At 34.6% G+C, this 27,428-nt stretch overlaps 7 protein-coding genes across 8 annotated transcripts; 3 read left to right on the top strand and 4 right to left on the bottom strand.

Annotated features, from left to right (window-relative positions):
• The first annotated feature begins 385 nt into the window (after positions 1–385).
• Positions 386–975, top strand: LOC146908658 (putative ripening-related protein 1). Its single transcript, XM_085722452.1, has one exon. It carries the CDS (start codon positions 406–408, stop codon positions 973–975), a length of 570 nt encoding a protein of 189 aa, XP_085578578.1. The 5' UTR covers positions 386–405.
• A 1,252-nt stretch (positions 976–2,227) lies between these two features.
• LOC146908657 (putative ripening-related protein 1) lies at positions 2,228–3,923 on the bottom strand. The gene has a single exon (XM_085722455.1). It carries the CDS (start codon positions 3,341–3,343, stop codon positions 2,786–2,788), a length of 558 nt encoding a protein of 185 aa, XP_085578581.1. The 5' UTR covers positions 3,344–3,923; the 3' UTR covers positions 2,228–2,785.
• Positions 3,924–4,442: 519 nt separating this feature from the next.
• Positions 4,443–5,257, top strand: LOC146908656 (kiwellin-1-like). Its single transcript, XM_085722450.1, has one exon. It carries the CDS (start codon positions 4,504–4,506, stop codon positions 5,068–5,070), a length of 567 nt encoding a protein of 188 aa, XP_085578576.1. The 5' UTR covers positions 4,443–4,503; the 3' UTR covers positions 5,071–5,257.
• Positions 5,258–5,959: 702 nt separating this feature from the next.
• Positions 5,960–7,716, bottom strand: LOC146908655 (large ribosomal subunit protein uL2x). Its single transcript, XM_085722448.1, has 2 exons — positions 7,213–7,716; positions 5,960–6,453 (listed from the first exon to the last, which is right to left on the bottom strand). Exons 1-2 carry the CDS (start codon positions 7,650–7,652, stop codon positions 6,114–6,116), a joined length of 780 nt encoding a protein of 259 aa, XP_085578574.1. The 5' UTR covers positions 7,653–7,716; the 3' UTR covers positions 5,960–6,113.
• Positions 7,717–10,796: 3,080 nt separating this feature from the next.
• On the top strand, positions 10,797–11,551 carry LOC146908654 (kiwellin-1-like). The gene has a single exon (XM_085722449.1). The coding sequence runs from the start codon at positions 10,831–10,833 to the stop codon at positions 11,395–11,397; it is 567 nt and encodes a 188-aa protein (XP_085578575.1). The 5' UTR covers positions 10,797–10,830; the 3' UTR covers positions 11,398–11,551.
• Positions 11,552–12,579: 1,028 nt separating this feature from the next.
• On the bottom strand, positions 12,580–16,525 carry LOC146908653 (Ribosomal protein S5 domain 2-like superfamily protein). The gene is made up of 7 exons (XM_085722447.1): positions 16,318–16,525; positions 14,827–15,203; positions 14,698–14,718; positions 14,237–14,309; positions 14,082–14,149; positions 13,049–13,181; positions 12,580–12,846 (listed from the first exon to the last, which is right to left on the bottom strand). Exons 2-7 carry the CDS (start codon positions 15,145–15,147, stop codon positions 12,731–12,733), a joined length of 732 nt encoding a protein of 243 aa, XP_085578573.1. The 5' UTR covers positions 15,148–15,203; positions 16,318–16,525; the 3' UTR covers positions 12,580–12,730.
• Positions 16,526–18,036: 1,511 nt separating this feature from the next.
• On the bottom strand, positions 18,037–23,328 carry LOC146908652 (FT-interacting protein 3-like). Of its 2 annotated transcripts, XM_085722446.1 has the most exons (3): positions 23,197–23,328; positions 22,556–22,569; positions 18,037–21,275 (listed from the first exon to the last, which is right to left on the bottom strand). In XM_085722446.1, the coding sequence occupies exon 3, from the start codon at positions 21,264–21,266 to the stop codon at positions 18,225–18,227; it is 3,042 nt and encodes a 1,013-aa protein (XP_085578572.1). In that variant the 5' UTR covers positions 21,267–21,275; positions 22,556–22,569; positions 23,197–23,328; the 3' UTR covers positions 18,037–18,224. The 2 variants fall into 2 exon arrangements, with proteins under 2 accessions (XP_085578572.1, XP_085578571.1); XM_085722445.1 differs by lacking the exon at positions 22,556–22,569.
• Positions 23,329–27,428: the final 4,100 nt, after the last annotated feature.

Here is a 27,428-nt window from a genome sequence, read left to right as displayed (position 1 = left end):
CACAATAAAGAGACAAAAAACCAGTCGTTCTCCAATTAGGAGCATAACATAAATCATCTTAGGCAGCAATGAGACAAGAGTTTCAGAAACCTACAAAATACCATTAAACTGAATATCTTTATGTGTATTAGATTTACATTAGATGTTTACCTATTAATACATAATAAATAAGTTCTGGTTAGTGTCCAAAATAGATATTGTAATGGTTAAACAAGGTAGTGTGGAACTTATTCTTTGACCTCAAAAGTGAACCTAAATATGTTTTTCTTTTGCTTTTTATACAAAACCAAGCAAATTACAAAACTAACAGAAGAGGATTTCTCTATATATACTAACTAAAATCTATCCCAAAACATCAAACACTAAGAAGAACAACAAAGAGAAAAATAGAGTTTCATAGACAAAATGAAGAGATTTTCCCCCAAAACTTCTTTTATTTTGTTGGTTATTACTCTTATTTTAACAAGTTTAGTGTATTCCGAAGCTCAGAACTGTCGTCCAAGCGGTAGAATTAGAGGAAAGAAAGCTCCTCCAGGACAATGCAATCAAGAGAACGATTCTGATTGTTGTGTACAAGGAAAAATGTACACAACTTATGTATGTTCTCCATCAGTGTCTACTCACACCAAAGCATATCTCACTCTTAATAGTTTTGAAAAGGGTGGAGATGGAGGTGGTCCTTCAGAATGTGACAAGCAGTATCATTCCGATGACACTCCCGTTGTTGCACTTTCAACCGGATGGTTCAACCACAAGAGCAGGTGCCTCAATAACATTACCATTAGTGCGAATGGAAAAAGTGTGGTGGCCATGGTGGTTGATGAGTGTGACTCCACAAAGGGATGTGATGAACAACATGATTACCAACCTCCTTGTCCAAACAACATTGTTGATGCTTCCAAGGCTGTGTGGAAAGCTTTAAATGTGCCTAAAGAGCAATGGGGTGGTCTTGACATTACATGGTCAGATGCTTGATATGAGTTGAAATCCTTGTTTGTGTTTCTATGGTTTAACTTAGTGCTATTTTGTACTTTTATTTCTCATCATGTGTATATGTATCATATACTTGTTGTGACCATTCTGTTATAAATTAAGAAAATACAGTACATACTATTATTGATATAGCTCAAATCCAAAATAGAATATTTGCCTTTATATCAATACTCCAAATTCTCCCTTTAATGATATTTTGTACTTATAAATAATGATTTACAAGTAGCATATTCATGGCCTTATATCATAGGTAGGTCAGAATCAGAATGTCAGATAAATGTCTTTGAATCATTGTAATCACCAAAATATAATGTTTAAATTTTTTATGCATTACTGATGGCTTGAAGAGAAGCTAAACAAAATTTTAAGTGGAGGTGTTGTCAGTTCGTTTTAATGCTAGGTGGCTTGTTACACAAAGAAGCAAAAAATTTATATATTTACTACCCCCTATAACTACTAATTTATTTGAAGTTAAAATTATTTATATGTATGCCATCATGCTTCTGCATGCTGTTGGAGTTTCTAATCAAATTTGATGGGATGCTTAGTATTAAGGAATCTCCGATTTCAATCTTAACTGGACTAATCCAAAATCACCTTAAATGGGGCCACAATCTTAGTTTTGGTGATATATCAAACAATAGGTTAGTCGGAGCCTTGCCTTCTTCACTAAGAAATGAGTCAGAAAATAGAGTTGTTAAGACTGATGGAAACTGTGTATCTTGGAGTGCGCAGCATCAGCATGGAGTATCATATTGCACAGAGACTCGTGGGAAGACGGAATCGTACCAAGTGCAAAATTTTGTTAGTGTCGTTGCTGGAATTCTTGTTATCATTGTGGATTTGGGTTTATGCATTGTTGTTAATTACTCGAGGGGGATTTCAAAGCAGCATCTATTGCCCAGATCAGTTCAAGACTCAGCAGGGTTCTCATCTGAGCTTATTGCAAATGCAAATGCAATTCATTCACGAGGAGATTAAGGGATATGGTAATGTAATTTTACAATGATACCCGACCATATCTCTTCAATTTTCCGTATCATATTGGTCGTGGTCGGTTTTTAAATAAAACCAGACAAGTAACTGTTTGTTGTGATTTTACTTTTTCAAAAAAATAAACGTAATTGTTTGTTGGCTTGGCGAGTTGTGATTGGTTTTAAGTCAAACAATTTTATATTGAGGGTACACTACTGGGCACGTTTGATCAATTTTATCGTTACTAATTTCAGGGCATGTTTCTGAAGTTGTATTACTGTATTACATGAGGAGCTTAATTCAAGTGAAGAGAAGATTACAAAACAGTTAGAAGAGGTTGATGATGGTCAATGGCAGCTGGAGTTAGTTAGGAAATTAGTTAGATTAGCTGTTTCTTGTTTCACAAGCTACTACACTTTACGGTTGATCTAGCTTAGCTTACTATGAATCGTCACTCTTGTATATATATATACTTTGATTACTTCATTTAATGACATCTTGTTTGTGAAGTTTCACTCTCAATTTCTTCACTCATGATATGCTGCAAAGTTAGGAAGATAATCCCGTAAATGCATCCCATCAAGACTTGAGTACTATTATTCATTGACAACAATGAGAACATGAAAGAAAAAAAAAATCGATGGTAAATTTAATATAAGTTACTATGTTCCATAAAGAAATGAAAAGTTCACATTTGACACATACATTTAGGATAAAGGTTTGAAGGTAAAATATGAATCATAACAGAGAAAAAGAAAAAAATTAAGACAACCTCTCGGAACATAAATATATTAGAAAATGCATTCATTTTGCAGGATCAAGCATCAGACCATGTAATATCCAACCCACCCCATTGATTCCCTGGGACACCTAAGGCTTTCCACACAGCCATTGAGGCATCAACAATGTTATTGGCACATGGAGGTTGATACTCATGTTCTGCATCACACCCCTTTGATGAGTCACATTCATCAATTACCATTGCAACCACGCTTTGACCATTCCCGCTTATAGTGATGTTGTGAAGACACCTTCTCTTAGTATTGAACCATCCGGTGGAAAGTGCCACCACAGGCGTATCATCGGAATAATACTTGTTGTCACATGTTGAAGGGCCGTTGCTATCCCCACCTTTTTCGAAACTGTTAAGAGTGAGATATGCCTTCGTGTGACTAGATACCGGCGGTGAGCATTTGTATGTCTGATATTTTTTACCTGGCACACAACATAAGTCATCCTCATGCTTGCAATGCCCTGAAGGGCTTTTACCTTTAACTATACCATTAGGGTTGCATTTTTGAGCTTCAATGTATAGACAATTTGTCAAGAAAAGGACTAATAGTAGAATGAATGTTTTTGAGAAGAAGCAAGTCATTGTGTGTGTGCGTGTGTGTGTGCTCCTTGTGTTGCTGTTTTGAGTGCTTAATGCAACAAGTGGAAGTTCATAGGGTATATATATAGATATATTAAATAGGATGCTTCTCAAGTTGGTTTGTTTAAAAAAAACTGTTGGACAAACTACAGTACCTTATTATAGGATAAATTGGTGGGTTTTATTCTATTTTTTGTTTCTTTCATAAATGACTACATGAGTAGATATCATCGTATCAAAGTAATCTGAAATGGACATAAGTTTGTCTTAAATTGGCTTAGGAAAAAACTAAAAAACATGTCAATGGTTGTGTAATGTTGCTTGTTTGGATGAAAAGCTGTTGAAACACTTAAATATTTATAAAAAAAAATAAAAAAATGGTAAATCAAATGTATCCTCCTTGCAAAACTATAGAGAGTAATCTACTTGAGGTAATTGTTATGCATTGGTCAGGGATCAAACCCTGGACCAATTGTTAAAGGGGCACGGCCGAGATTAATCTTTTTAAGCTAATTGATATACATTGGCCAGGGCTAGACCAAATGATTAAAGGGCCAAGTATCTACCTGCCAAACTATGTTGGTAAATTTATTTGGAAAAAATAGTGGACTAGTTGCATTGTGGTCTACATTTGCAAAGTCTTTAACTCACACAAGGAATAATGTGTTGATGTTTCGTACTGTTACCAAATTGTTATTTATAAATTTAACTATTTTTATTTCATCACTGCATTTTTTTCGTGTCTGCAGGAAACCAAAACTGTTGGATCAAAAATAAAAATTTAAATAAGAAAGTTTTACTCTATTAAAGTGAGTAGTTAAGTAAAACAAAAATATTAACCGTTGATAATTTATTAGGTATAAAAGTTTTACTCATTACAAGATAATTTAAGTCAGTAGTCTAAAACTTGTTCTTTGACCTCAAAACCAATCCTCTATCGTAGTAGTAGTAGTTGTCATTTCATTTTGAGTTAAACACGGCAGGATAGAATTGCCTTGACCCGAAAACTAACCCCCAAGCCCCCTGCTTTTTGATTCATAGACAGATGTCAATTTAATTCACAGACAGTAGGTTTCCTATATAAATACCTCACTAAAATCTCCATTATAGCATCAAACATTAAGAACAACAATTAAGAGAAGAAACAGAGTTGCAGAGACAAAATGAAGAGCCTTTTCCCCAGAGTTTCTTTTCTTTTATTGATTACTCTTATTTTAACAAGTTTCCTGTATTCTGAAGCTCAAAAGTGTCGTCCAAACGGTAGAATCAGGGGAAAGAAAGCTCCATCTGGACAATGCAACAAAGAGAATGACTCAGATTGTTGTGTACAAGGAAAAATGTACACAACTTATGAATGTTCACCGTCAGTGTCTACTCACACTAAGGCATATCTCACACTTAATAGTTTTCAGAAAGGTGGAGATGGAGGTGGCCCTTCAGCGTGTGATAATCAATACCATTCTGATGACACTCCTGTTGTTGCACTTTCCACCGGATGGTTCAATGACAAGAGCAGATGTCTCGACAAGATTACCATAAGTGCCAATGGAAGAAGTGTGGTGGCCACTGTGGTTGATGAGTGTGACTCTACAATGGGATGTGATGAAGAACATGATTATCAACCCCCTTGTCCAAACAACATAGTTGATGCTTCCAAGGCTGTGTGGAAAGCCTTAGGTGTGCCTCAAGAACAATGGGGTGGCCTTGACATTACATGGTCAGATGCTTGATAGTAGAAGAAGATGAAATGTGTGTGTATGTGGTGTGATGATTATGTGATAGTGTGTACTTTAATTTCTCATCTTACGTATTATGTAAATGTTGTTATCAGTGACGGTGATCACTCTACTCTTTTGTAAATTTAAGAAAGTACATTACATTTTTCATTGTTTTAAAATGTGCACTGTTTCAGCTTAAGTTATGGTTGCAATATTTCAACTGTGGTAATTTTCAAATTGCATAGCACTATTGTATTACGAAAATAACTCCATCAAACTTATCTTTTGCCAAAAAACTTCAAGTTCTTGACACCTTTTTTTTCCTGCTCTTTTAATCTTCATCACTTAAAATTTAACTGTAAGAAAAGCAAACAGTACTATCACTGGGTAATTGAGGTTGCAATTACAAAACCCTTTAAAAGTTACTATATTGAATATTCAGACTCAGTCTTTAACTACAATGTAGCTAAAGGGAAATTATTTATTTATAGAAAGTAGAATCATACGTAATAGTTCAGCCATACGTAGTTTCACACGTAATAATTGATGTTATACCAGAAAACTTATTTATAAAATTAAAATCAAGAGATGGCAACAAAAGAATTGCAAACCCTCGGTCAATAATTATTAACCAACGATCCTTCAAATTTTATAACAAAGACTCCAAAACACCAACGCAATTACCCAAACAAACACTCAAAAGAGACGATAAACAATAGGCAGTAACAATTGCATAACTAGCTTTAAGTTAGTCGATGAAATTATGCAGCCATGAAACTTGGGCTGACCAAGAATTTCAAAGAAATTTGACACGAATTAATCAATAAATGGCGTGTCACCGGTTGTAAATAAAAGCAATTTAGCCATTCCAAACAAATAATAAATCAGTAGGCAGTGAAGGTGCAGGAAGGAAGCAACAAATTATATGAAAATCTGTCTAACAAAAGCTCCATAATATTTTAGGAAAATGATTCTCAAAACAACACAACAGTTTAACAAGAAACAAAATTGGAAAACAAGCAATAGCATATAATCTTCTTAACAATCTAAACTGCTTATTTATCGGCTTTAGCAGCACTTGCAGCAGCTTGACCCCTAAGACGACCAGTCCTCTTGGCAGCAATGAGACCAACCTTCTGTCCAGGAGGAGCATCACGTCTGACAGTACTGGCATGACCAATATGTTGGTGATTACCTCCTCCGTGGGGATGCTCAACAGGATTCATAGCAACACCACGAACCTTAGGCCAACAGTTCCTCTTCACTCTGAACTTGTGGTAAGCATTACCGGCCTTCAACATTGGCTTCTCAGTTCTTCCACCACCAGCAACTTGCCCAATCATGGCCCTGCAGTCACTTGGCACAATCTTCTTGGCACCAGATGGAAGCTTGATCCTGTATAACAAAACCCATTTCAACATTACTCTCCAAAATCAAGTATACACCTAAATAATCAAACAAAACCCTAATAAAAAAGTGTTATATTGATAATATCATTTCCTTAAATTAATATTAATCGAAATTCCTATATCCATAACTTCACTTCAGTTATGAAAAATACTCTGAAAACTAATTGGAGGAGTATCATTTAAAATCCAAAAAAGGTATAAATTTTTAATCAGATTGTAATGTGTAGCCCAATTTTCTGCATTGAAATCAAACAACTAGCACAATATAAACAAATCGGGTTCAAAATTTATCTTGGCATCATGAAATCCATGAATTTACTACTCAAATTTCATTTTTTTAAAATTAAACGTTACAACATAGTTTTTAAAAACTAATACAGCTTAAACAAATCAAATTTGTATCAAATCAGATCAACCCACTCAATTCCAATTCAATCTACTAAAAATACCAAAATCAATCCAAAAATATAATCAAGCATCATTTATAATAATTCTCCATAACCCAAAAACACTAACATCAATTCATTTTATCAATTTCAAAATTACTAGAATTACAAAATCAAACAAATCTATCTTGAAACTGTAACAACACAGATCAAACATTTCTATTGAAAGTTAAAATCCACTCAAATACCAAAATTAATTCCAAAATAAATCATAATATAATCAAACGCCATTAAGAATAACATCAAATAATTATATCAATAATCAACAAATAAAACAAAAAGAAAGAATAAAAATATACCTAGAGGTATCATTATCGGGGTTGTGACTGATAACAATAGCATAATCACCAGAAGCTCTAGCAAAAACACCACGGTCACCAACATGACCCTCAACATTACAAATCACAGCACCTTCAGGAATAGATCTAAGAGGCAAAACATTACCAACAACAAGGGTAGCCTTTTTACCGCAGTAAATAAACTGACCGGTATACAAACCCTCAGCAGCAACGAAAAGCTCCTTCTGTTTCTGATAACGGAAGGGATGACGGAAAGTCACCTTAGCAAGAGGAGCACCGCGACCTGGATCGTGGATGACGTCGGTGACGACTCCTTTGAGGTAACCGTTGCGTTCGCCGAAGTCGAGGGAACGGAAACGGGCGGGGCCTTTGCGGTGGTGTGTATGGGATTTGAAAACGGAACCTGCTCCCTTACGTTGGGCACGGATGACACGACCCATTTTAGCGGCGGCGAGAAATGGAGAAGGGTAGAGAGTGAGGAATGAGAAGTTCTAACCCTGGTTTGGTTTTAGAGGTGGAAATTAGGGTTTATATGTAGTAGAGAGATTGGTTTGGTTGTAATGTTTATGGGCCGGGTTAATAATGGCCCAATACTTGTAACATTTGCTAAAAGAAATTTTTTCTTTTGTTACTAAATTAAAAGAATTTCGTCGGGTTTATATATAACTCGCATAATTTGGTGGGACACATGTAAGTTGATATCAATAAAAGAAAAGGTGTTGAAGTAATATCATAAAATAAAACAAGAAGTTTCTTAAAAAAAAAAAAACAAGAATATTAGTGCAAAATGTCGGTAGAAAGGATCTAGAGAGAGAAAAATTGATGTTTATTTTTTTTATGATTAGGAATTGAACTCGATATTAGGAGTTTACAATACTCAATACATCGTGCACCAATCACTTCTATTAGACTTTATTTGTAAAAAAATACATGCAATTTTCCATTTTTTTATTTTAAGAATATTTATCTGATCATATTCCACTTCTATTACGTTTTTTTTATACAAAAGTAAACGATATTCATTCATTCAAATTGATAGAGTACATCGATACAATACAAATCCAAATTCGCTAAAAACAAAATGGATGAATCTGTGAACAAACTACAGCATCCATGTTAATAGCATAAAACGGCAAACTATCTCCTACAAATATGACTAATATGACTATATTCAAATCTCCGGAATACTCATGCCTCCGGATCTGCAACGTTGACGACGCCAAAGTCATTGTCATTGATCGGATCTGCACTTGCTCAAAGCTAATCTTTCAACCTGAATCAAATAAACACCGCACTAAGACGGGAAATCAAATAAATATCGCACTAAGACGGGAAATCAAAAACACACCGCACGAAGACGGGAAATCAAAACAAACAAAGTCGTTCAGAGACGACGAAATCACAAAAACAAACGAAAGAAAACAGAAAATATGTGAAATCACTTATTTAATTAGGATAGAAGGAAAAAAACAACTCGGATGGTGATTTTTGGGTCAAAATTGACCCTAAATCACCATTTGATAGTACGTAATGTAATTCCACTTCTATTACGTTTTTGTTTTATAGGGAACTTCTATTACGTTTTATTTGTAAGAAAATGCAAATTTTCATTTTTTTTATTTTAAGAATATTTATCTGATCATATACATATTCAAATTTATCTGATCCTATATGCAAACTTACATTTTTCTATTTTAAAAATATTTATCGATTCAATGATCATACATATACAAATTTACATTTTTCTAATTTCATAATTAGTCTGAAAGAAGTATGCATTTTAGAATGATTGCTTTGAAAAAATTGTTATCTCTTTGTGGAAAATTTATTTATCTTGGTTTGCTTTGATTTTGTAGTTATCTATATGATGAATGGCGAAATGTTCTTATTAGTCTACATGTGTTTGGTTAAAGCATATCTGAATAACAAGTATGTTTGCAGGACTTTCAGTTCCTTTTTACTTTTTAGATTTCTTCCTAAGGATTTCCATACAGCCATTGAAGCATTAACAATGTTAATGGCGCATGAAGGTTGGTAATCATTTCTTTTTATCACACTATGAATCACATTCACCAACTACAATTTCAACCACACTTGGACCTTTGCCACTTATGGTGATGTTTTGAAGACACCTTCTCTTAGTATTCAACCATACGGTTGAAAGTGAAACCACCGGAGTGTCATCAGAATAATATTTATTGTCATATGTTGAAGGGTCGTTACCATCTCCATCTTTTTTTTAAAATGTTAAATATGAGATATGACTTAATGTGACTAGATGCGGACGGTAAACATTTGTATGTGTGATATTTTTTACTTGGCACATAACATAAGTCAGTCTTATGATTGCTCAAGTTGGTTTATCAACAAAAAGCTGTTGGACAAACTACAGCACCTTATTATAGGATAAATTGGTGGGTTTTATTCTGTTTTTTGTTTCTTTCATAAAATGACTGCATGAGTAGATATCACCATGTCAAAGCATATGAAATGGACATGCTTGTCGATGTCATCACTTGGATGAGGAAAAAACTAAAAAAACATGTCAATGGTTGAGCGATGTTGTTTGTTTGGATTAAAAGTTTTTGAAACTATTTTAGAGATTTATATTTATTTTGAATAAATAGTGGGCTAGTGGCATTATGGTTAACATTTACAGAGTCTCTAACTCAAGAAATAATGAGTTGATGTTTCATATTGTTACCGAGGTGTCATTTTTATTTTTTGGTTCAATACCAAATTGTCATTTATAAATTTAGTTCTTTTTTATTTCATCACTTCATTTTTTCGTGTATGTACTATGTAGGAAACTATAAAAGTTAGACACAAATTTAAAATGAAAAATTTGGCCCATTAACCCCTTATATAAAAGAAATTGGTACAATTACCACTTATAATTTACTATGCATATAACATCAACAATTTATTTGTTTATCAATTAATTTTATCACTCTCTTTATTCTCTAAATGAGCTACTCTAAAGACCTTAGAGGAGTATGGTCAAACTATGAAATAGCTTTTTATATAACAAAACAAATTTTTTGAGCAAAAAAATTTAATCTCAAGATTATGTGTACCTTTATAAATAATAATATGGATGTCCACGAGTATTAAGAAGAGAAATACTACAAAAACACTCATTTATATAGTTATTGTATTCTTTTCTTTTAGGTAGAGATATTATGTTCTTAAGTGTTTCGAAATAAACAAAAGAATAGAAAATATCATAAAATATAAAAGAAGGAAAGAAAATTTTTGAGAAGAAGAGACTATTGCATTAAGCTCTTCCAAATAGTTTATACTTTTTAAGATAATTTAAGTAATAATGTAAAACTAAAAAAAATAAAAATATATAGTAGTGCAAAACTTGTTCTTTGACCTCAAAAACATTCCTATATTGTGGTAGTTGTCATTTCAGCTAAACACGGCAGGATAGAACTCATTGTCTTGACCCAAAAACTAACCCCTACCCACTGATTTTTGATTCATGCCCCGATTATCATTTACTTCACAATTCTCAAATATTATGTTTCCTATATATACCCTACTAAATGGTTCATCATAGCATCAAACATTAAGAACAAGAACTAAGAAGATACATAGAGTTGCACAGAAAAAATGATGACATTTTGCCCTAAAGTTTCTTTTCTCTTAGTGATTACTCTTATTTTAACAAGTTGTGTGTATTCTGAAGCTCAAAAATGTCGTCCAAATGGTAGAATTAGGGGAAAGAAAGCTCCATCTGGACAATGCAACAAAGAGAATGACTCTGATTGTTGTGTGCAAGGAAAGATGTACACAACTTATGAATGCTCACCGTCGGTGTCCACTCATACTAAGGCATACCTCACACTTAACAGTTTTCAAAAAGGTGGAGATGGAGGTGGTCCTTCAGCGTGTGATAATCAGTATCATCCTGATGACACTCCAGTCGTTGCACTTTCCACAGGATGGTTCAACGACAAAAGCAGATGTCTCAACAAGATTACCATAAGTGCCAATGGAAAAAGTGTAGTGGCCACGGTGGTTGATGAGTGTGACTCAACAATGGGATGTGATGAAGAACATGATTACCAACCTCCTTGTCCAAACAACATTGTTGATGCTTCCAAAGCTGTGTGGAAAGCCTTGGGTGTTCCTCAAGATCAATGGGGTGGCCTTGACATTACATGGTCAGATGCTTGATTGTAGAAGACAAAATGTGTGTTTGTGTGCTGTAATGCTTATGTGATATTATGTACTTTTATTTCTCATATTATGTGTATTATGTAAATGCTGTTACCAGTGATCATTATGTTGTAAATTAAGAAAATTCAATACATTTAACATGGTTTTAAAATGTGCACTGCGTCACCTTATGATATCTCTGCAATATTTCAATTGTAGTAATGTTTGCAAATTTGCATAGCTCTATTGTATTACGAAAATTACAGAGAAAATTTGAATCATAATGCCCATGTTTTGAAATTCACAAAAAATAACAATATAACTTGGCACAAAATAAGGTACATAGAAATTCTTTGGCAGGCTACAAAATAGGAGCATGAATCTGCAAGAATGTCAGCAAAGGCTTGCATTGCAATTTCGTTAGTCCACACCTCATTGCTTTCTCAATTTGTCTACCGTTAAAGCATTATCGAATTGAAAAATTTGGCATATTTTCTTAGTCTTATAGGAAATATATGATCTTACATATTTGGCTCAAAGCTTTGCACGAAGTTCCTTTGTATCAGATGAATCTTTTTCCCCTCTTCTTTTGGCAAAGGTATTAGCTGAATTTGGGGACAGTCGGAGAGTCGTGAACCAATGGTTTGGTGATGATTATATAATAATTCACTTATCTTTTTACTTGTAGAAAATGCATAGAAATGTGTTGTGCTATTGTTCTAACGAACATATTTATCACTGGGCATTCGTTGGGTCAAAACAGTGTAGAATGGTTGGACAAAACATGTTCATATTATCATGATATCTTATGGTTCTTTAAATGTTGAATAAACATGTGTTTTTCAAATAGTATTTTTTTTCCTGGATTTTTCAAATAGGATTATTGTTGCTGTTGATGGTTGTTTTTCTTAAACAAAAGTATGCAGTTGGTACAATAGTCTTTTTTACTGGTAAATTCCACTTGTAATATTTCTGCATCAGGAAAATAATAACCCAACACTGATGCCAATTTTCGTTCTACAAAGGATAATAACAAATATAATATGAGCACTGGCATTCCTCTTACCGCAGACCACGTTACATAAAAGTCATCAACTTGTTGCTAAAGACGGAGTCAAGAAACCATGAAAGAACAGTCTGGGTTTGGCAGAAATCCAATAAACAAAATCTTAATAATTTCAATAGCAATTTCTCTTAAGATGTAGAACTACAAAACTAATCAGAAATTTAGAGAGTTAGCTGGCATGGAGCAAGGATGTCCCACAATTGTCCTCCAAAGAAATTCTATCTTCTTCAACCCTTGTAAGGGAAAATTTAGATACAAGTAAACCTCATTCAAAATGTTGGGAAATCAACCAGCTTTAGATGCCTCACGAGTAGATTTCGGCGCTATGTTCTTCCTCAAAAATTCAGACAACCTTTGAGTTGTGGCTCGTCCTCGTTCTAGGCAATGAAGGTAATCATCCACTAAAAGAATATTAAACAGGAAACTAATTATTATTATTATATCACATATTCGAACATTAAACCTACAGACAGATTCTATGGAATCATGTAATGAGAGTATTAAGAAAATGCTGTGAAAAACAGAAGCATGCGGAACACTTGGAATCAACACTTCTATTGAAGGACTAACAAGAAAGACATTGGGGGAAGTCTAGCAGAATACCTGACATAGCGCCATGTGTAACAGATGTGATGATTCCATGTGCCATGGGATCATTGCCCGCCTGTGATGATTTCTCTGGCACGACAGAAACAGTTGTATTTGGAAAAACTAAATAGGCAAATGCTTTCGCTTTCTGCCAGAAAACAAAAATGCACTGAATTAGAATTGTGTACAAGCAACATAGGATCAAGGTCTCCAATTTATGAACTTTGTTTAAACTACTGGGACATGAAGACAGAAACAACTATGCTTTGTTTATGGGCTTGTGACAGAAAAATACTATATACTGAGTAGTTCCACTAAACCATACAACATGCAATTGAATATTTAGAAGCAATTATGCATGAACTATTTCTTAGATCAGGCATGCGATGTCTATTTGATGCATAGTTCTACTCCAGACTCCAATTAGCTAGCTTCATGTACACAAATAAACATTGGTTTAACTTCTAACTAGTTTAACTGTACAAGTATCGCAGACAGCAGGATCCTGGGAGACTTACAGTAAAAACACATCTAGTTATTCAACTCAAATAGGAAGCCATATATTTCTAGTATGCAAAATTGTGTCACGTCTAAAATAATTGAGAGATTCTCTATGTTTTCCAGTAAAAGCAGCTAGGTTAATCAAACCTTAAAGGATGTTAAAGTAATTTACTGAAGTGACAAACAAAAATATACATGAGTTAGCATTACTTGCAACATCAATGAGGATCATACAACTGATATAGTAACATTTATCGTACATGAAGGGTTATAACAAAAATTACAGACGAGAGAAGACTATTTAATATAATTTAACCATTATCCACAGGGTATCTAAATGCTTCGTCATAAATGTAGTGAATGCAGATCTAACTATTTAATATAATTTAACCATTATCCACAGGGTATCTAAATGCTTCGTCATAAATGTAGTGAATGCAGATCTAATTTTGTTTAGCTGACTGGATTCACTAGACAACGGGTGAAAATAAAATAATACTTTAAAATCGTAAAAAAAAAAAAAAAAAAAAAAAAAGGTTAAACGAACCTCTTCTTCTTTTTTGGAAGGGTCCAATATAATAGAATTACTATCTGTTACAGAACAACATATTGCAACTGCAGAAACAAGAGAAATAATTATTTGTTAACAATATGAAATCTTAGAAGTAATCCAAAAGACAATAACCAACAAGTTTCAACTACCAGCCAAATGTCTTAGGGGTATTCCGGCATCCACAAGTGCAGCGCATGCTGCATTTATTGCACATGGAAGAAGCTACATGTTAAGTCAAGAAAAAGAAGCAAACGATCCAGAAACATATTTATAAAATAATAATATCTTTAGGTCTCCACTGCTCTAGTGATAAACAAAAAAAAAAAAATATCAAACTAGAGCGCATAAACAAGATGGAAGCAACGGTAAACCTATTTTGTTCCTTCACAGTCCTAAGAAAGTAAAATGCAGACTCTTCATTTCTTCCAACCAATTGAAAATCATCAATATTTGAACAGAAACTAAAATCCCAAGGAACACATGCCACAATGATTTATATCCTAACTAGTAGAAATCAAGATTTTCCAAACGAAAATAACAATCTGAGCGAAAGCAGTTATTGCTACAGCACTACATAGATCATATATTAGAATTGAATTAAATAGGATACAGCACCATCGTCATGGACAACCTGCATATTAGAAACAGAATGTTCAGTTCTACAGACAACATACACAAATAAAATATTTTTAACTCCAGGAAGTTAGAGTTAATGAACTAAAGGAAGTGAGAAACCTGCCTGGACTATAACAGAAGTAGTGGTGTTGGGATATATAGTACGAATGCAGATGCTTTCCAAGGTTTTCTTCAATATCATTTCATACTCCCTATCCGCTTGACCAACGTGTCCTGTATTAGGCTTCCAAATAACTTCAATGGATGCTTTTTCTGGATTTTCATTCTTCTTGGTTCCGGCTTTAGGTCCATAAACTGCAGCCAGAACTTTCGTTTCTCCTTGCGCCCATGTGGCTGAGCCATGGGCTCGGTGGAGGACAGAATGAGAGCAAGCTAGCGGCCTCAGTTGATTGGGACTCCTTCCATCAGGTCTGTCTATCTCCATGAAATGAAATTGATAAAACTGCCCTTCGTTCTGAATTCACAGGGCAGAAAAAAAAGCTGCACCGACTAGCCACAGTCAGGAACACAACCAAAAAATGACACGAGACAATAACTCAAATAAATAGTAATGTTATATCTCCTAGGTCTATGCATGTAGTTTTTAGGAGGATTGGTTTTGCCATCCATAAAGGGTTAGTGGCATAGCTTATTACCTGCTTGCCTTTCATTCATGTAATTTTCTATGATTAAATTCATCATAATTATATAAAAAAAAATGATTAATTAAAACTCACAAAAGCTATTACATATGTAATTAACACACTCTTACAAATTTAAAACCATTACATAAACTTTTTTTAAGTAGCTTGAAGTTTGGAAATTTCATCATGACATTTAAAGGTTTCAAATAATTAGTATAACTGAGCATATCAAATAGTTTAATATGACATAAAAGTAAGAATAATTTTGAATTTTTTGTGAAACCTTGGATGTCTAGAAAGAGGACTTCAACAGTGAGAAAATGCAAAATAAGATGAGGTTTACTGCGACAGTACAAATAGAATACTCTGTGTATGTTTGGTTTCACTTCTAGAGGGACCAAAATTGATTCTAGAAGTGTAGAATTTATTCTGAAATGTTTGGTTTCCCTTGAGTGGAACTGATTCTAACTTGAAGCTAGAAATTGGAGCTTGAGTCTAGAATTGATTTTAACACTAAAATGTGTTGTTCAACTCACTTTTACATAAATGTATCAAAATATAAATCACTTTATCTTCAACTCACTTCCAACCATAGTCAATTTTCCAGAATCAATTCACTCAATCAATTTTTATCAACGCAGGACCAAACATAGACTATAAATTTTTATTTACTCAAACGAAACAGGAATTGAACCAAAAAGGAGCAAAATTATGCTGCAGTAAACCTAATGGAAAACAAATTCAAGCTAAAAGGACGAAATCAATGTTGGCAGCATATTATCAAACATGTGGAGTGCACTTGAGAACAACAGAGAAGCACATTTACCAGGTAAAACTAAAACTACTAAAATCGATTTCAGAGACACTAAAGAAAACAAAGACACACTCGCATCTTCAACAAAATTAAAGTAATTACTTTAAAGAAAACAAACTCCACTGGTCTTATTTGTTTTTGAGAAAGAGAGGCTTACCGTGTTTAATGGAAAACCGGCAGACGGCGAGGGAGGCGACTCCGAACTTGTTTCCGATACTAATGCGGCAGCTGCTTTGCTTTTTTCTTTCACGTACTATTTTTTGATAAAATAAATTGTGATTTTGATTTTCTACCCCCAAATCGACTATTTTACTTCTAATCCTAACCCTTGATGTTTTTTGAATTATAAAATTTGAACCATGTTTAATGAGGTTTTTTTAGATTCAACACAATTTATTAAAATGACAAAATTTGAATTCTATAACAAAATTTAATAATTCATCACATTTTATTATTTGAACATGATTTCATAATACATTTACATTAATATAATGTTAATTACTCACATTTTATAATCCAAAAAACATACTACACTTCTGATTTTGAAAAAATGGTGAAATTGAAACATACAAAAAAATGAAGACGCGCGAGAAAGGTGAAATTGAAAAAAAAAATCTCTTGCACAATTGTCCCCCTTAATTGCTCAACTTATAAGGTCGTAACTTTTGGTAGACACAATTTTTACTCAACACAGCATCAAAGATAACTCGATATAATTATTTTATAGGATTTGTGAGCAAGCGAGGAATCAGATGTTATATTCAGGAGTACACTTCTGTAAAAAAACAAACTATTTAGAAATTTTAATTTATTTAATTGTGATAAAAAAAAAACTTTAAAATTTATTCTTTAATTTTATTTTTCACTTGGTGTCCTTTTGGTTGTTCACTTTCACTTTAAGTACTAGGACATCTGCGAAACCTCCATCAAATTATGGAAGAAAGTTGATGAAACAACTGGTCATTTGTTTTTTGATTGTTAGATTTCTAGAAAAGCATGACAAACAGTTGTTTTATTCAACCGTTTAATTCATATGTTTGGTTTCTCATAGAAAGAAAATGATGTGATTAATTTGTAAGTATTGTAACTATATGGTGTTTGATAATTAGGATGGCTTAACACGCACACATGTGGAAATGATTAAACTTTTGGTGTGGTCTTAGATAAAGTTTAAAGCTAAAGATTTTTCATATGATTTATATCAATGAAACATTCAACCAACCACTCAAATGTTTAAAAGTTTCTTCATCTGTAATTTGATTCTCAAGGTCTTTTTTGTTTGGTTTTGGAGGTACATTTTTTTGGTATTGTTTCTTTGTACTTATCTTAGCACTTTCTTTCTATTCTTTGATTGTTAGTTTTTCATATAGTATCCTTTTGGCTTTAAAAAAATAAACCACTAAAAGAGAGTATTTAGATTTTGAATTTTTGGCTTTAAAAAAATAAACCTGTAAAAGAAAGTATTTAGATTTTGAATCTTAGTTTAAGGTCTTATGATGTATATTCAGTATGACTATTGATTGTTTTAGTTGTTATATGTTGTCATGTTGTGTACTCATCTATATCAAGTGACTCAAACACTCAAATCCTAATTATTGGTGTAAATTCTTTAATTTACTTCTTGAAAAATTGTAGCCATTCGTCTCAAAATCCCTTGTAATAATAGTTAGCAGTGCTATTAGTTCTCAACCAACAATTGTTATAACTTGTTTTTGTTAATGTTCTACCATGTAATCTCAGTAATATAACCAAGGATAATCATATCTATAACCAAGAATTATGCTCAATTAAGATTTCAGGCTACACTAGATGATTTGAGGCTTCCAATTTTTATCCATTTTAGATAATTGCTAGCATAATTCCCCTACAAGGCGAGTTTACAACCAAAATATCTATATCTATATAATATAATAATAAAACGTGACATTGCAATTTTCCACATCATGTTTACATTTATATCCACAGTGATAATGATTCAAGTGACACCAAACAAACCATTGATTTTGTACAAGCACAATTCCAGAAACAAAATAAGAAGGAAAAAAAAAAAACCAAAGGTTCAATTTACAACATACTATCAGTAAGAGCAGGTAACCTTCTGAAGAAATTAACTGGTGCAGGTGGTAACTTACCCCTTAACTTAGGGTGCCTCATTAAGTAAAATCCAGCTGAAAGAAACACTAACTGTGTAGGTATCACATACAAAACTATTGCAGCCACAAGAGAAAACACCATGAATATATATGTTGCTCGAGGATCCCTCCAGTTTAGTAGTGCATGTAGCCTCTCACCTTGTGTTGCTATGTCTCCAACAACACTTTGAACCCTCCCCGCCAAACTTCTCAATCGATCATACCTCCAACGAACTATATCTTGGCTTTTCTTCGTTGGAAATGGATCAAACTCCTCGTCGAATTCGTCTGGATTTGTCACATCAGTACAAGAAAGACTAGTGTTCATGTGAGGAGGGGTCCTCGGGCGAAACCTCCATTTCCACAGACCTATTATGAACATGTAGAGAAACATGGTTGGTAGAATGAGTTGTGGGAAACAAACAAGCATCATGTAAAGAATGTGGACTAATACTGTTGTGACAGAATTTTTCCATGTTGAAATTTCTATTAACCAACTTCCAACTGATATTAGTCCCGAGAAAACTTCTTTCAGACGGTTGATGTTCGCCTTGCTTTTTCTCATGCTCCATAGATGAGAGTCTGTATCAGACATGTATCCAACCACTTCCTTTCTAAGAGGTGGTTCTGTTCTGCCAAGTCTAGCTTGAACAATGATCATTGCTTGGAATTTCAACTTTTCTTGTTCAAATATGTTGAGAGGTTTTGTATAGTGCATCTTCGGCAAATGCGGTTTGAAATACAAGCTAATCATGTTGGCCATTGAGGTACATGAGAAACGGATGGCTAAATGAACCTCACCCATCTTCTTGAGACCGGAACCTTGAAGCGACAACAACGGATAATTATGTGTGTAAATGCGACCGGTTTCCAACGTTGAGAGCCTTATCCGAACCTTACCGATCTTTGAATCATTGCTGTCATTTGAATCATTAAGTTGTCCATTGTTAAACACACCAAGGGTGAGAACTGTGGATGGATCATAAACTTCCCAATAGTATTGCTCATGGAATTTCGGGCTTAAACTGCCAACAATCGTTCGCGTTCGCACCCATTTGTGACCATATTTTGCCACACAGTATACATCTGCTGCCCCTCTGCCATCTCTAGTTTTGGTTGGTTGTACATCAGCATTCAAAATGCCAAGTTCCAATACACCAATTGGTTTCTTCCATAGTTGTCTTGCAGTAGGCCTAAGATCACTGCTATAATAAGTTGATTCATCTAGCACATGGTATCCACCATCAAGAAAAACATCGATATGGATTCGACTCGCGAACTTGTCTTTATCTTTGTTTTTTTCTTTAATTTTCCTTTCTTCTGCTTCCATTGCTGATGACATGGACTTAGCAATAGGATACCACCTGCTACGGACTTTTCGGTCATCAACGCGTTTTTCAATTGTGTTGAGAGGAATAACAACATTTCCAATAGTCTCATCCTTATCTTCAACCGTAATGATCAAAGGTTCTTCAAAGGGTTCAGCAGCAACAAACAGAGTACCTTGATCCCACCGCGGGTTATTGATTCTTGATTGAACCGGTTTTGTCTTGAAAATTTGGTTACCATGTTGCACCTTAACAAAAGCATCAGGAGCTCTAGACTTGTTGTCGGGTGAAAACAAGTCGTGTGCCTCAATCACTTTCACACGTAGGTACCATAACCTTGGAGAAGTGTAGACTTTAGACCGAATCTGAGCATAGTTAGCTGAAAAGCTTTCATTAGGAGACATTGAATCGGAATGCCAAGCATCAGGAAAAGCCTCATCAGCTTGTGTGCCATGCCAGACAGCAAGCATTATCTCTCCATTATTCATCATTTCGCCCTTTTTGTTCACAATCCTATACCACTGAGGAGCCAAAGGACTATCAGGCGGAACGCGCTTAGGAACATCGTACAGTTCAAACCTCACCATTCCAACAAAATCATCATGTATTGTGTCCTTGTCTTTGACAACAACTTCAAGAGTAGTTGCTTGTTGATTCTCCTTGGCAAATGCAAACACCAGGTTCCATTCAGGACTATTGTTTTTCTCAAAGTGATTGGTAGTTCCTTTGAAGTTTCCAACCTTGACAATCACATAGGGATCAAGGCTACCGGTCAAATCCATCCTTGGAAGATCGCGAGCTTTCACAACTCGTACGAAAAGATAGTCCATTGGCTCTACAAGGTCATAGGTGCTGCTAGGAGGTTTATTACTCCCGCGAAGAATTCTTCCACCAACAACTTTTCCACCTCCAAGAGAAGGACTTGTCTCTTTGATTGCATAGTCCATTGCAGACGCTGCTGTGCCTGCAAACGTTTTAACAACTTTCGGAGCAGACGGTCCAGATTTCATCTCATGCATCCCAACTGTTACATTTGATTTCTTTTCCTTTCCATCATTTGATTTAGGAAGGTTGTGAAATGTGTGCCTTGACTCATTTTTCTTTTTCAACACATTGTTCAGGATTTGATTTGTAAATGAAGCCGGTACCGGTATTTGATCTTGTGTAAGGTTTTCATCTGTATTCATGAATCCATTGTTGGCAAAAGGTTCTTGCATAGCAGGAAGAGGGTTTGAGGCTCTTAAAGAAGGATTATTTGTAATGAATACCTTCAAACCAAGTTCACCTTTCGTACGCGAAAAAATGCCTTTCTTTTCAAGAGGATAGTGTAATACAACAGCATCAGATTGTGGAACAAATGAGGTTCCAGTGAGCCTAACCTTACCAAGGGGAATTTTGGAGCCATTGGTTTTGTTATAGTGGTTTATGCAGGCTTCAAGATTGAGGTTTGATAACTTGCTTGGATCTGTAATGTTGAAGTAAAAAATCTCATTCCAATATGGACTAAGATCTTTATCTTTAGTTGTTGTACGAAATTTTTGATCATCAAATTCAAGTTCTACAAAAGTAGTAGATGACCCCTCTCCATCTTTGGCTACAAGGTCATGAGCACCAACAACTTCAACACATAGCTTGAGACTGCTCATTGAAAGTATCTGAAAATGGAAATGAAATGAATAAGCAGGACGAACAAAGAAATTCCGAATTATGGGGGCACCATATATATCGCTTTTCAACCGATGTCGTACCTATCGTACTAAAAAAAAAAAAATAATCATTTTGGTCTTTAAACTTGTGATGTATAAATTTATCAAAGTTACAAACTCATCTCCAAAGGTCTCTTTGTTATTAATTGTATAGATCAAAATTTGACTAGTGAAAATTAAATTTGGGAACTAAAGTAACCGACTAAAGACACGTTTAAACACCAAAATGACCAATAAGACACAATTAAGTTTACTTTTGTAATTTTAATACATTTAAAAACTATTATAACAACATCTCACATTTTTAAGAAAAAAACTATTATAACAACATCTCACATTTTTAAGAAATAAAATCAAAACATAATGGAGGCACAATCTATAACATGTCTTTTTCGTACCATATCATTTGCCTTTTAGTGTATTATGTACTAAAAAAATTGTTTTTCAAACTTTAGTGTAGGTCATTGCACACACTACCCATAACTTGGGTCTGTCCATGAATAAGATTGAAGAGTAATATTGCATAAAATATAAATTTCAATAACCTTGTTGTTACAAATTACAATACTATAGTGTTAGAAGGTCAACTTAACAGAGCCTAGTTGTTGCAATATCTTTATACATTCCCATTAATCAAGTCAAGATGCATTTTCTAGGAAGAAAAATTATGTTTGCAAATGAAGAAAAAATAATGAAGAATACAAGATCCATCTTCACCGATTTCTCTAAAACACTTTTGCGATCTATCATAATAATTGACCAACAAAAAAAAGATAGAGTTCCTAACCTAATATCCATGAGTACAATTGAAAGTTCATTCATCAAATAAACATGATATTTGTTTGACTTTTTTTTTTTTGAGCAAATATTTGTTTGACTTATTACATGAAGGAATGAAATATAAAATTTTATTTGATTTCCTCTTTTTCTAAAAGTAATAATCTGAAATATTTTGTGAATCTTAATATATAAAATAAAATCACATATTTTTCAATCATAGACAAGGAAGAAACAAAAAGTACAAAAAGGGAGTGGAAATTTGTCTTGTAAAGCAAGTAATACCTCAAGTACAAGCAAGAAAGAAGAAAATTTGGAACATAAAAGTGGACAAAAAGCAACCAATCCTTCAACACTTTTTTCAGTGACCAAAAGGCAAGACAAGAATAATAAAGTAACCTTTTTATACCTAAAAGATGAAATACAGATTTTGTGAACAAGGAATCAAAAACGTATACTCCTTGTACTCTGCTCAATACAGGGGATTGTGAGAATGATCTTCGGATAAATAATACAAAGCAATATAAAAAAATTCAAAAGGAAATTAAGGATTAATTCATGAACTCCATGATTCTGTATTTTCAAAAGAAGGAGGGTGCTGTCCTCGTGAACGTATCTCAGTTGATATGAACAATGCATAATATATGCAAGGTCCGGGGTTCAAAACCCAACCACGACAAAAAAAAGGGAGGGTGCTAAACTAGAAGTGAAAATAGAAACTAAACTTTTTTTTTTAAGAAACCAAACTAGTCCATCGAAATTGACATTACAATCTTGATAAAAACTCAATTATGAGACAAAGAAGGTAGTTTTATTAAGAAAAAGATTAGTTTCAAACATCTCAAAAAAAAAAACCATAAGGAGTCAACTAGTTTCTCTATGATGATCAACATAAAATATATAAACCCAAGCAACATGCATATTTCTTCCAAAGATTGAAACTTTGAAGACTATATATACATGCAAGTACTCAAAAGCTAAAATTTCAGCTCATTAGACATAAAATCCAACTAAAAATCAAAAAAAGTTCTTGATAAACAAAAAATAACAATAGAGCTACAAGTGAAGAAGAGAAGGAAAATGAAACGTATACCTGGTTGTTTTTTAAGAGCAGCAAAATATTCTACATAAACTGTCTTTTGAGCATAGAAATATATAACAATGAGAGAGAGAGGGTGTAAGATAAATAAGAAGGAAGGAAGAAAGGATTGAGTTATTCCAGGATGGTTCGCAAATATGGTTTAGGAGAGAGAGAGTCGTTAAAAACGAGTGAAAATGACATATTTGACTTGCCATTTTCTTCATATTTTGTTCAAGAGAGAGAGAGAAAGAGGGATAAGGTTGTACTTGTTGTGAGAATGTCCGTTTATGTTTGTTTTCTTGTTTTTCTTTGTATTTGCTTAGTTTAAGAGAGCAACAACAACAACCTCGGTCTTGTCTCACGTCTAACCGCGTTAAAATACCTCTTTCTAGTGCACACATCTTGTGTCCCTCACGTATACTAGTTCTTCATTTCGAAAGGAAAATTATTTTTGGACACCCTATATATAAGAGAAATGATATTTGAACGATCATTTTGTGACAACCGGCAACATTCTTATTTTCTTTCTCCATTCCTTTAGTTTTTGTATCAATACTTATATTTGTGTACGTATATTTTGATTGTTTCACAAGTTGTTCTAAAAAATGGTTGTTCAAATAAGAAATAACACTACTCTAACCATTCTACGTCAAGAGAGATAGAAATAGAAAGTGATATGATAGATGTGATATACAAATTGTGATAGAAAAAGAGTAATAAAAAGAAAATAAGATGTTTAATAAGATATTTTCATATGAATTTTACATTTGATACTTAAAAGTCCATATGCAAATTGATCAAAAGGAGAAAAAAAAATGATGCGAAACAGAAAGATAAATGATGAAATAGTCATATGAAATTAAGTTAATAGACGACAAATGTAATTTTGCCTATATTATATCATTGTTGATAATTTATAGAGAAATGTACTAAATAATCAAATACAGTAATAATATTTTGAAAAATATGTAGTCAATAATGTTTTATTATTATTATTATTATTATTATTATTATTATTATTTTATTTTTATTTTTTGTTCAAGAAAAAATAAAGTTTTACTTTTTCGTTTGAATAAACGTAAAATTTCTTTTTTTGTGCAGTCGAATATAATATGACCTTAATTTATAATACCTTCCTCCCTAATCAACATCACAATTGAGTTTAAAAATACAAATATAATTTAATAGAGAAATAATGAACACTCACTGAAGGGATTAAAAAAGAAGGAGGGAGGACGACATTGTGCATATTGAAATGCTAATTGGACACAAATTCTAGACAATAATACAACACCGTGCAAGTGTTTCATATCGTGGTTTGTTTGTCTAAATATAACATTACTGAATTTAAAATAAACATTATGTAAGAGTTAACTTAAAATCAGGATTCTGCAGAAGCAACGTGCCACGATGGAGAAGCAACGTGCCACGATGGTTGAAGAATTTCGTGAGGCAAGTCACTGGATTTTTCGTGCCACGATGGGGTCGCAACGTGGCACGATGGTGTGCTGGCAGCGAATAACAGAAACGTATTTTCTGGTGCAGATTTGTTCCAAATTTTAAGCAAAACTTTTACTATAAATATAGGCCTTATATCAGACTATTTTAAGAGAGATAGTGGGGCTGAAACAAGGGTTTAGAAAGGCAACAACAAAACTAGGGTTTGTATAGAGTTTGTCTCTTGGCAACAAAACTAGGGTTTGTGGGTTGATTCACCTTGGGAAACACTATTAGGATTGAGTCTCTTGGTTACGGGAAGAGGCTGGGACTTGGGTAGAATTAGGCGGGAGACTGATTCTTGTAACTCAATACCTCTTTGTAACGTTACTCATCATATAGTGGAACGGAGGGCTGCTCTCTCCCCCAGACTAGGTCAATTTGGACCGAACTGGGTCAACAAATTCTTTGTGTTCTCTCTTCCTTTTTTTTCTCTCGCTGTTGTTTCTTACTTTTGACTTGTGTTAATTGTTCCATACACTTTGATTTTGGTTGCTTAATTATCTCTTGCTCCACACATCAAGTTGTTATTGGTGTGAGTTTTCTCATCGAATCCTCAACAATTGGCGCCCACCGTGGGGCAAGGGTCAAAGGATAATCAAGTACCATGGGTTCGAAGTGGGATATTGAGAAGTTTACCAGAGATAACGATTTTGGGTTATGGAAGGTAAAGATGGAAGCGGTGTTGATACAGCAAAAGTGTGAGAAAGCTTTGAAGGGTGAAGGTTCGTTACCGGTCACCATGACACGAGCGGAGAAGACCGAGATGGTGGACAAGGCCAGGAGTGCCATTGTCTTGTGCCTCGAAGATAAAGTTTTGAGAGAAGTAGCAAAGGAACCAACCGCGGCATCGATGTGGGCAAAGTTGGAATCTTTGTATATGACAAAGTCTTTGGCTCATCGGCAATTCCTAAAGCAACAACTCTACTCATTCAAGATGGTGGAGTCAAAGGCCATCATGGAGCAACTTACGGAGTTCAATAAAATCCTTGATGACTTGGAGAATATTGAGGTGAATCTTGAGGATGAAGATAAAGCTATACTTTTGTTGTGTGTTCTACCTAGATCTTTTGAATCGTTTAAAGATACCATGCTCTATGGAAAAGAAGGCACTGTTACCTTGGAAGAAGTTCAAGCAGCTTTGAGAACCAAGGAGTTGACTAAGTCGAAGGACTTGAGAGTTGATGAAAACGGGGAAGGCCTAAGTGTTTCAAGAGGGAATGGTGGAGGTAGAGGTAACCAGGGAAAGAGTAGTAACAAGACAAAGTTTAAATGCTTTAAGTGTAACAAGATGGGTCACTTCAAGAAGGATTGTCCGGAGATTAATGGTAATTCCGTACAAATTGTCTCTGAGGGTTATGAGGATGCAGGTGCTTTGATGGTGTGCTGTTTGGAGGATGAAGGTGATGTTTCTCACCTTGGGGGTGATGCCTGGTAGAGCGGTGGTCGTCTGGAGAGACGTTAAACACTCAACATCAGCCTGGAGAGGCGGTGGTAAGAATACTCATGATCTACCGGTTGAGGTGGAGGTTCAAGGTTGAAGACATAGTGGGATGTACTCATTTGCTAGTTGAGAGGTTGGAAGCTCAGCTTTAGGTGGAGTTGAACACACCGGGAGTGGTACGACTATGGAGGACCTTGGGTGCTATGCTCTAGTGGTGAGCAAGGGATTTCTTTATGAAGACGGAAGGCATTCCGGAGGTTGAAGAATGTATAGCACGGCTTGTGGAATTACCCTAAAAGTCCAAGGGTGATTGGATGCAAGGTGATCTTCAAGGATGCGGGAGATGTCTCGTATTGAAGAGGTATGGTGTAGTCTTGTAGAACTACCTGAAATTCCTAGTGTAGTTTGGATACAAGGATCTTCGAGAAGGCGGAAGACATTCCGATGGCTGAAGAGGTTAAGGTGTGTACTTGTGGAACTACCTAAAATTCCTTGAGTAGTTTGGACACAAGGATCTTCAAAGGGGCGGAAGGCATTCCGATGATTGAAGAAGTTAGGGTTTAAACTTGTGGAGCTACTTGGTGTAGTGGGAACAAGGGAAAGAGCAGCAAGGTGGTTGATGGTTTGGTATCATCACTGATTTGAAGTCAAGGTGGAGAATTGTAAGAGTTAACTTAAAATCAGGATTCTGCAGAAGCAACGTGCCACGATGGAGAAGCAACGTGCCACGATGGTTGAAGAATTTCGTGAGGCAAGTCACTGGATTTTTCGTGCCACGATGGGGTCGCAACGTGGCACGATGGTGTGCTGGCAGCGAATAACAGAAACGTATTTTCTGGTGCAGATTTGTTCCAAATTTTAAGCAAAACTTTTACTATAAATATAGGCCTTATATCAGACTATTTTAAGAGAGATAGTGGGGCTGAAACAAGGGTTTAGAAAGGCAACAACAAAACTAGGGTTTGTATAGAGTTTGTCTCTTGGCAACAAAACTAGGGTTTGTGGGTTGATTCACCTTGGGAAACACTATTAGGATTGAGTCTCTTGGTTACGGGAAGAGGCTGGGACTTGGGTAGAATTAGGCGGGAGACTGATTCTTGTAACTCAATACCTCTTTGTAACGTTACTCATCATATAGTGGAACGGAGGGCTGCTCTCTCCCCCAGACTAGGTCAATTTGGACCGAACTGGGTCAACAAATTCTTTGTGTTCTCTCTTCCTTTTTTTTCTCTCGCTGTTGTTTCTTACTTTTGACTTGTGTTAATTGTTCCATACACTTTGATTTTGGTTGCTTAATTATCTC

The sequence above is a fragment of the Medicago sativa genome, chromosome 7 (assembly GCF_051527215.1).
Source record: "Medicago sativa cultivar Bolivia chromosome 7, Bolivia_mono, whole genome shotgun sequence".
Classification (NCBI taxonomy): Eukaryota; Viridiplantae; Streptophyta; class Magnoliopsida; order Fabales; family Fabaceae; genus Medicago; species Medicago sativa.
This window is presented reverse-complemented; position numbering and strand designations above follow the sequence as displayed.

Excerpts from the sequence above, each read along its gene's own strand:
- LOC146908658 (XM_085722452.1), top strand. The coding sequence starts at position 406 with ATGAAGAGATTTTCCCCCAAAACTTCTTTTATTTTGTTGGTTATTACT.
- LOC146908657 (XM_085722455.1), bottom strand. The coding sequence starts at position 3,343 with ATGACTTGCTTCTTCTCAAAAACATTCATTCTACTATTAGTCCTTTTC.
- LOC146908656 (XM_085722450.1), top strand. The coding sequence starts at position 4,504 with ATGAAGAGCCTTTTCCCCAGAGTTTCTTTTCTTTTATTGATTACTCTT.
- LOC146908655 (XM_085722448.1), bottom strand. The coding sequence starts at position 7,652 with ATGGGTCGTGTCATCCGTGCCCAACGTAAGGGAGCAGGTTCCGTTTTC. Across the intron at positions 6,454-7,212 it reads CCCGATAATGATACCTCTAG|GATCAAGCTTCCATCTGGTG; the intron begins GTATATTTTTAT and ends TTTGTTATACAG.
- LOC146908654 (XM_085722449.1), top strand. The coding sequence starts at position 10,831 with ATGATGACATTTTGCCCTAAAGTTTCTTTTCTCTTAGTGATTACTCTT.
- LOC146908653 (XM_085722447.1), bottom strand. The coding sequence starts at position 15,147 with ATGGAGATAGACAGACCTGATGGAAGGAGTCCCAATCAACTGAGGCCG. Across the intron at positions 14,310-14,697 it reads TTGTCCATGACGATGGTGCT|CTTCTTCCATGTGCAATAAA; the intron begins GTATCCTATTTA and ends CTTAACATGTAG. Across the intron at positions 12,847-13,048 it reads TACACATGGCGCTATGTCAG|TGGATGATTACCTTCATTGC; the intron begins GTATTCTGCTAG and ends ATATTCTTTTAG.
- LOC146908652 (XM_085722446.1), bottom strand. The coding sequence starts at position 21,266 with ATGAGCAGTCTCAAGCTATGTGTTGAAGTTGTTGGTGCTCATGACCTT.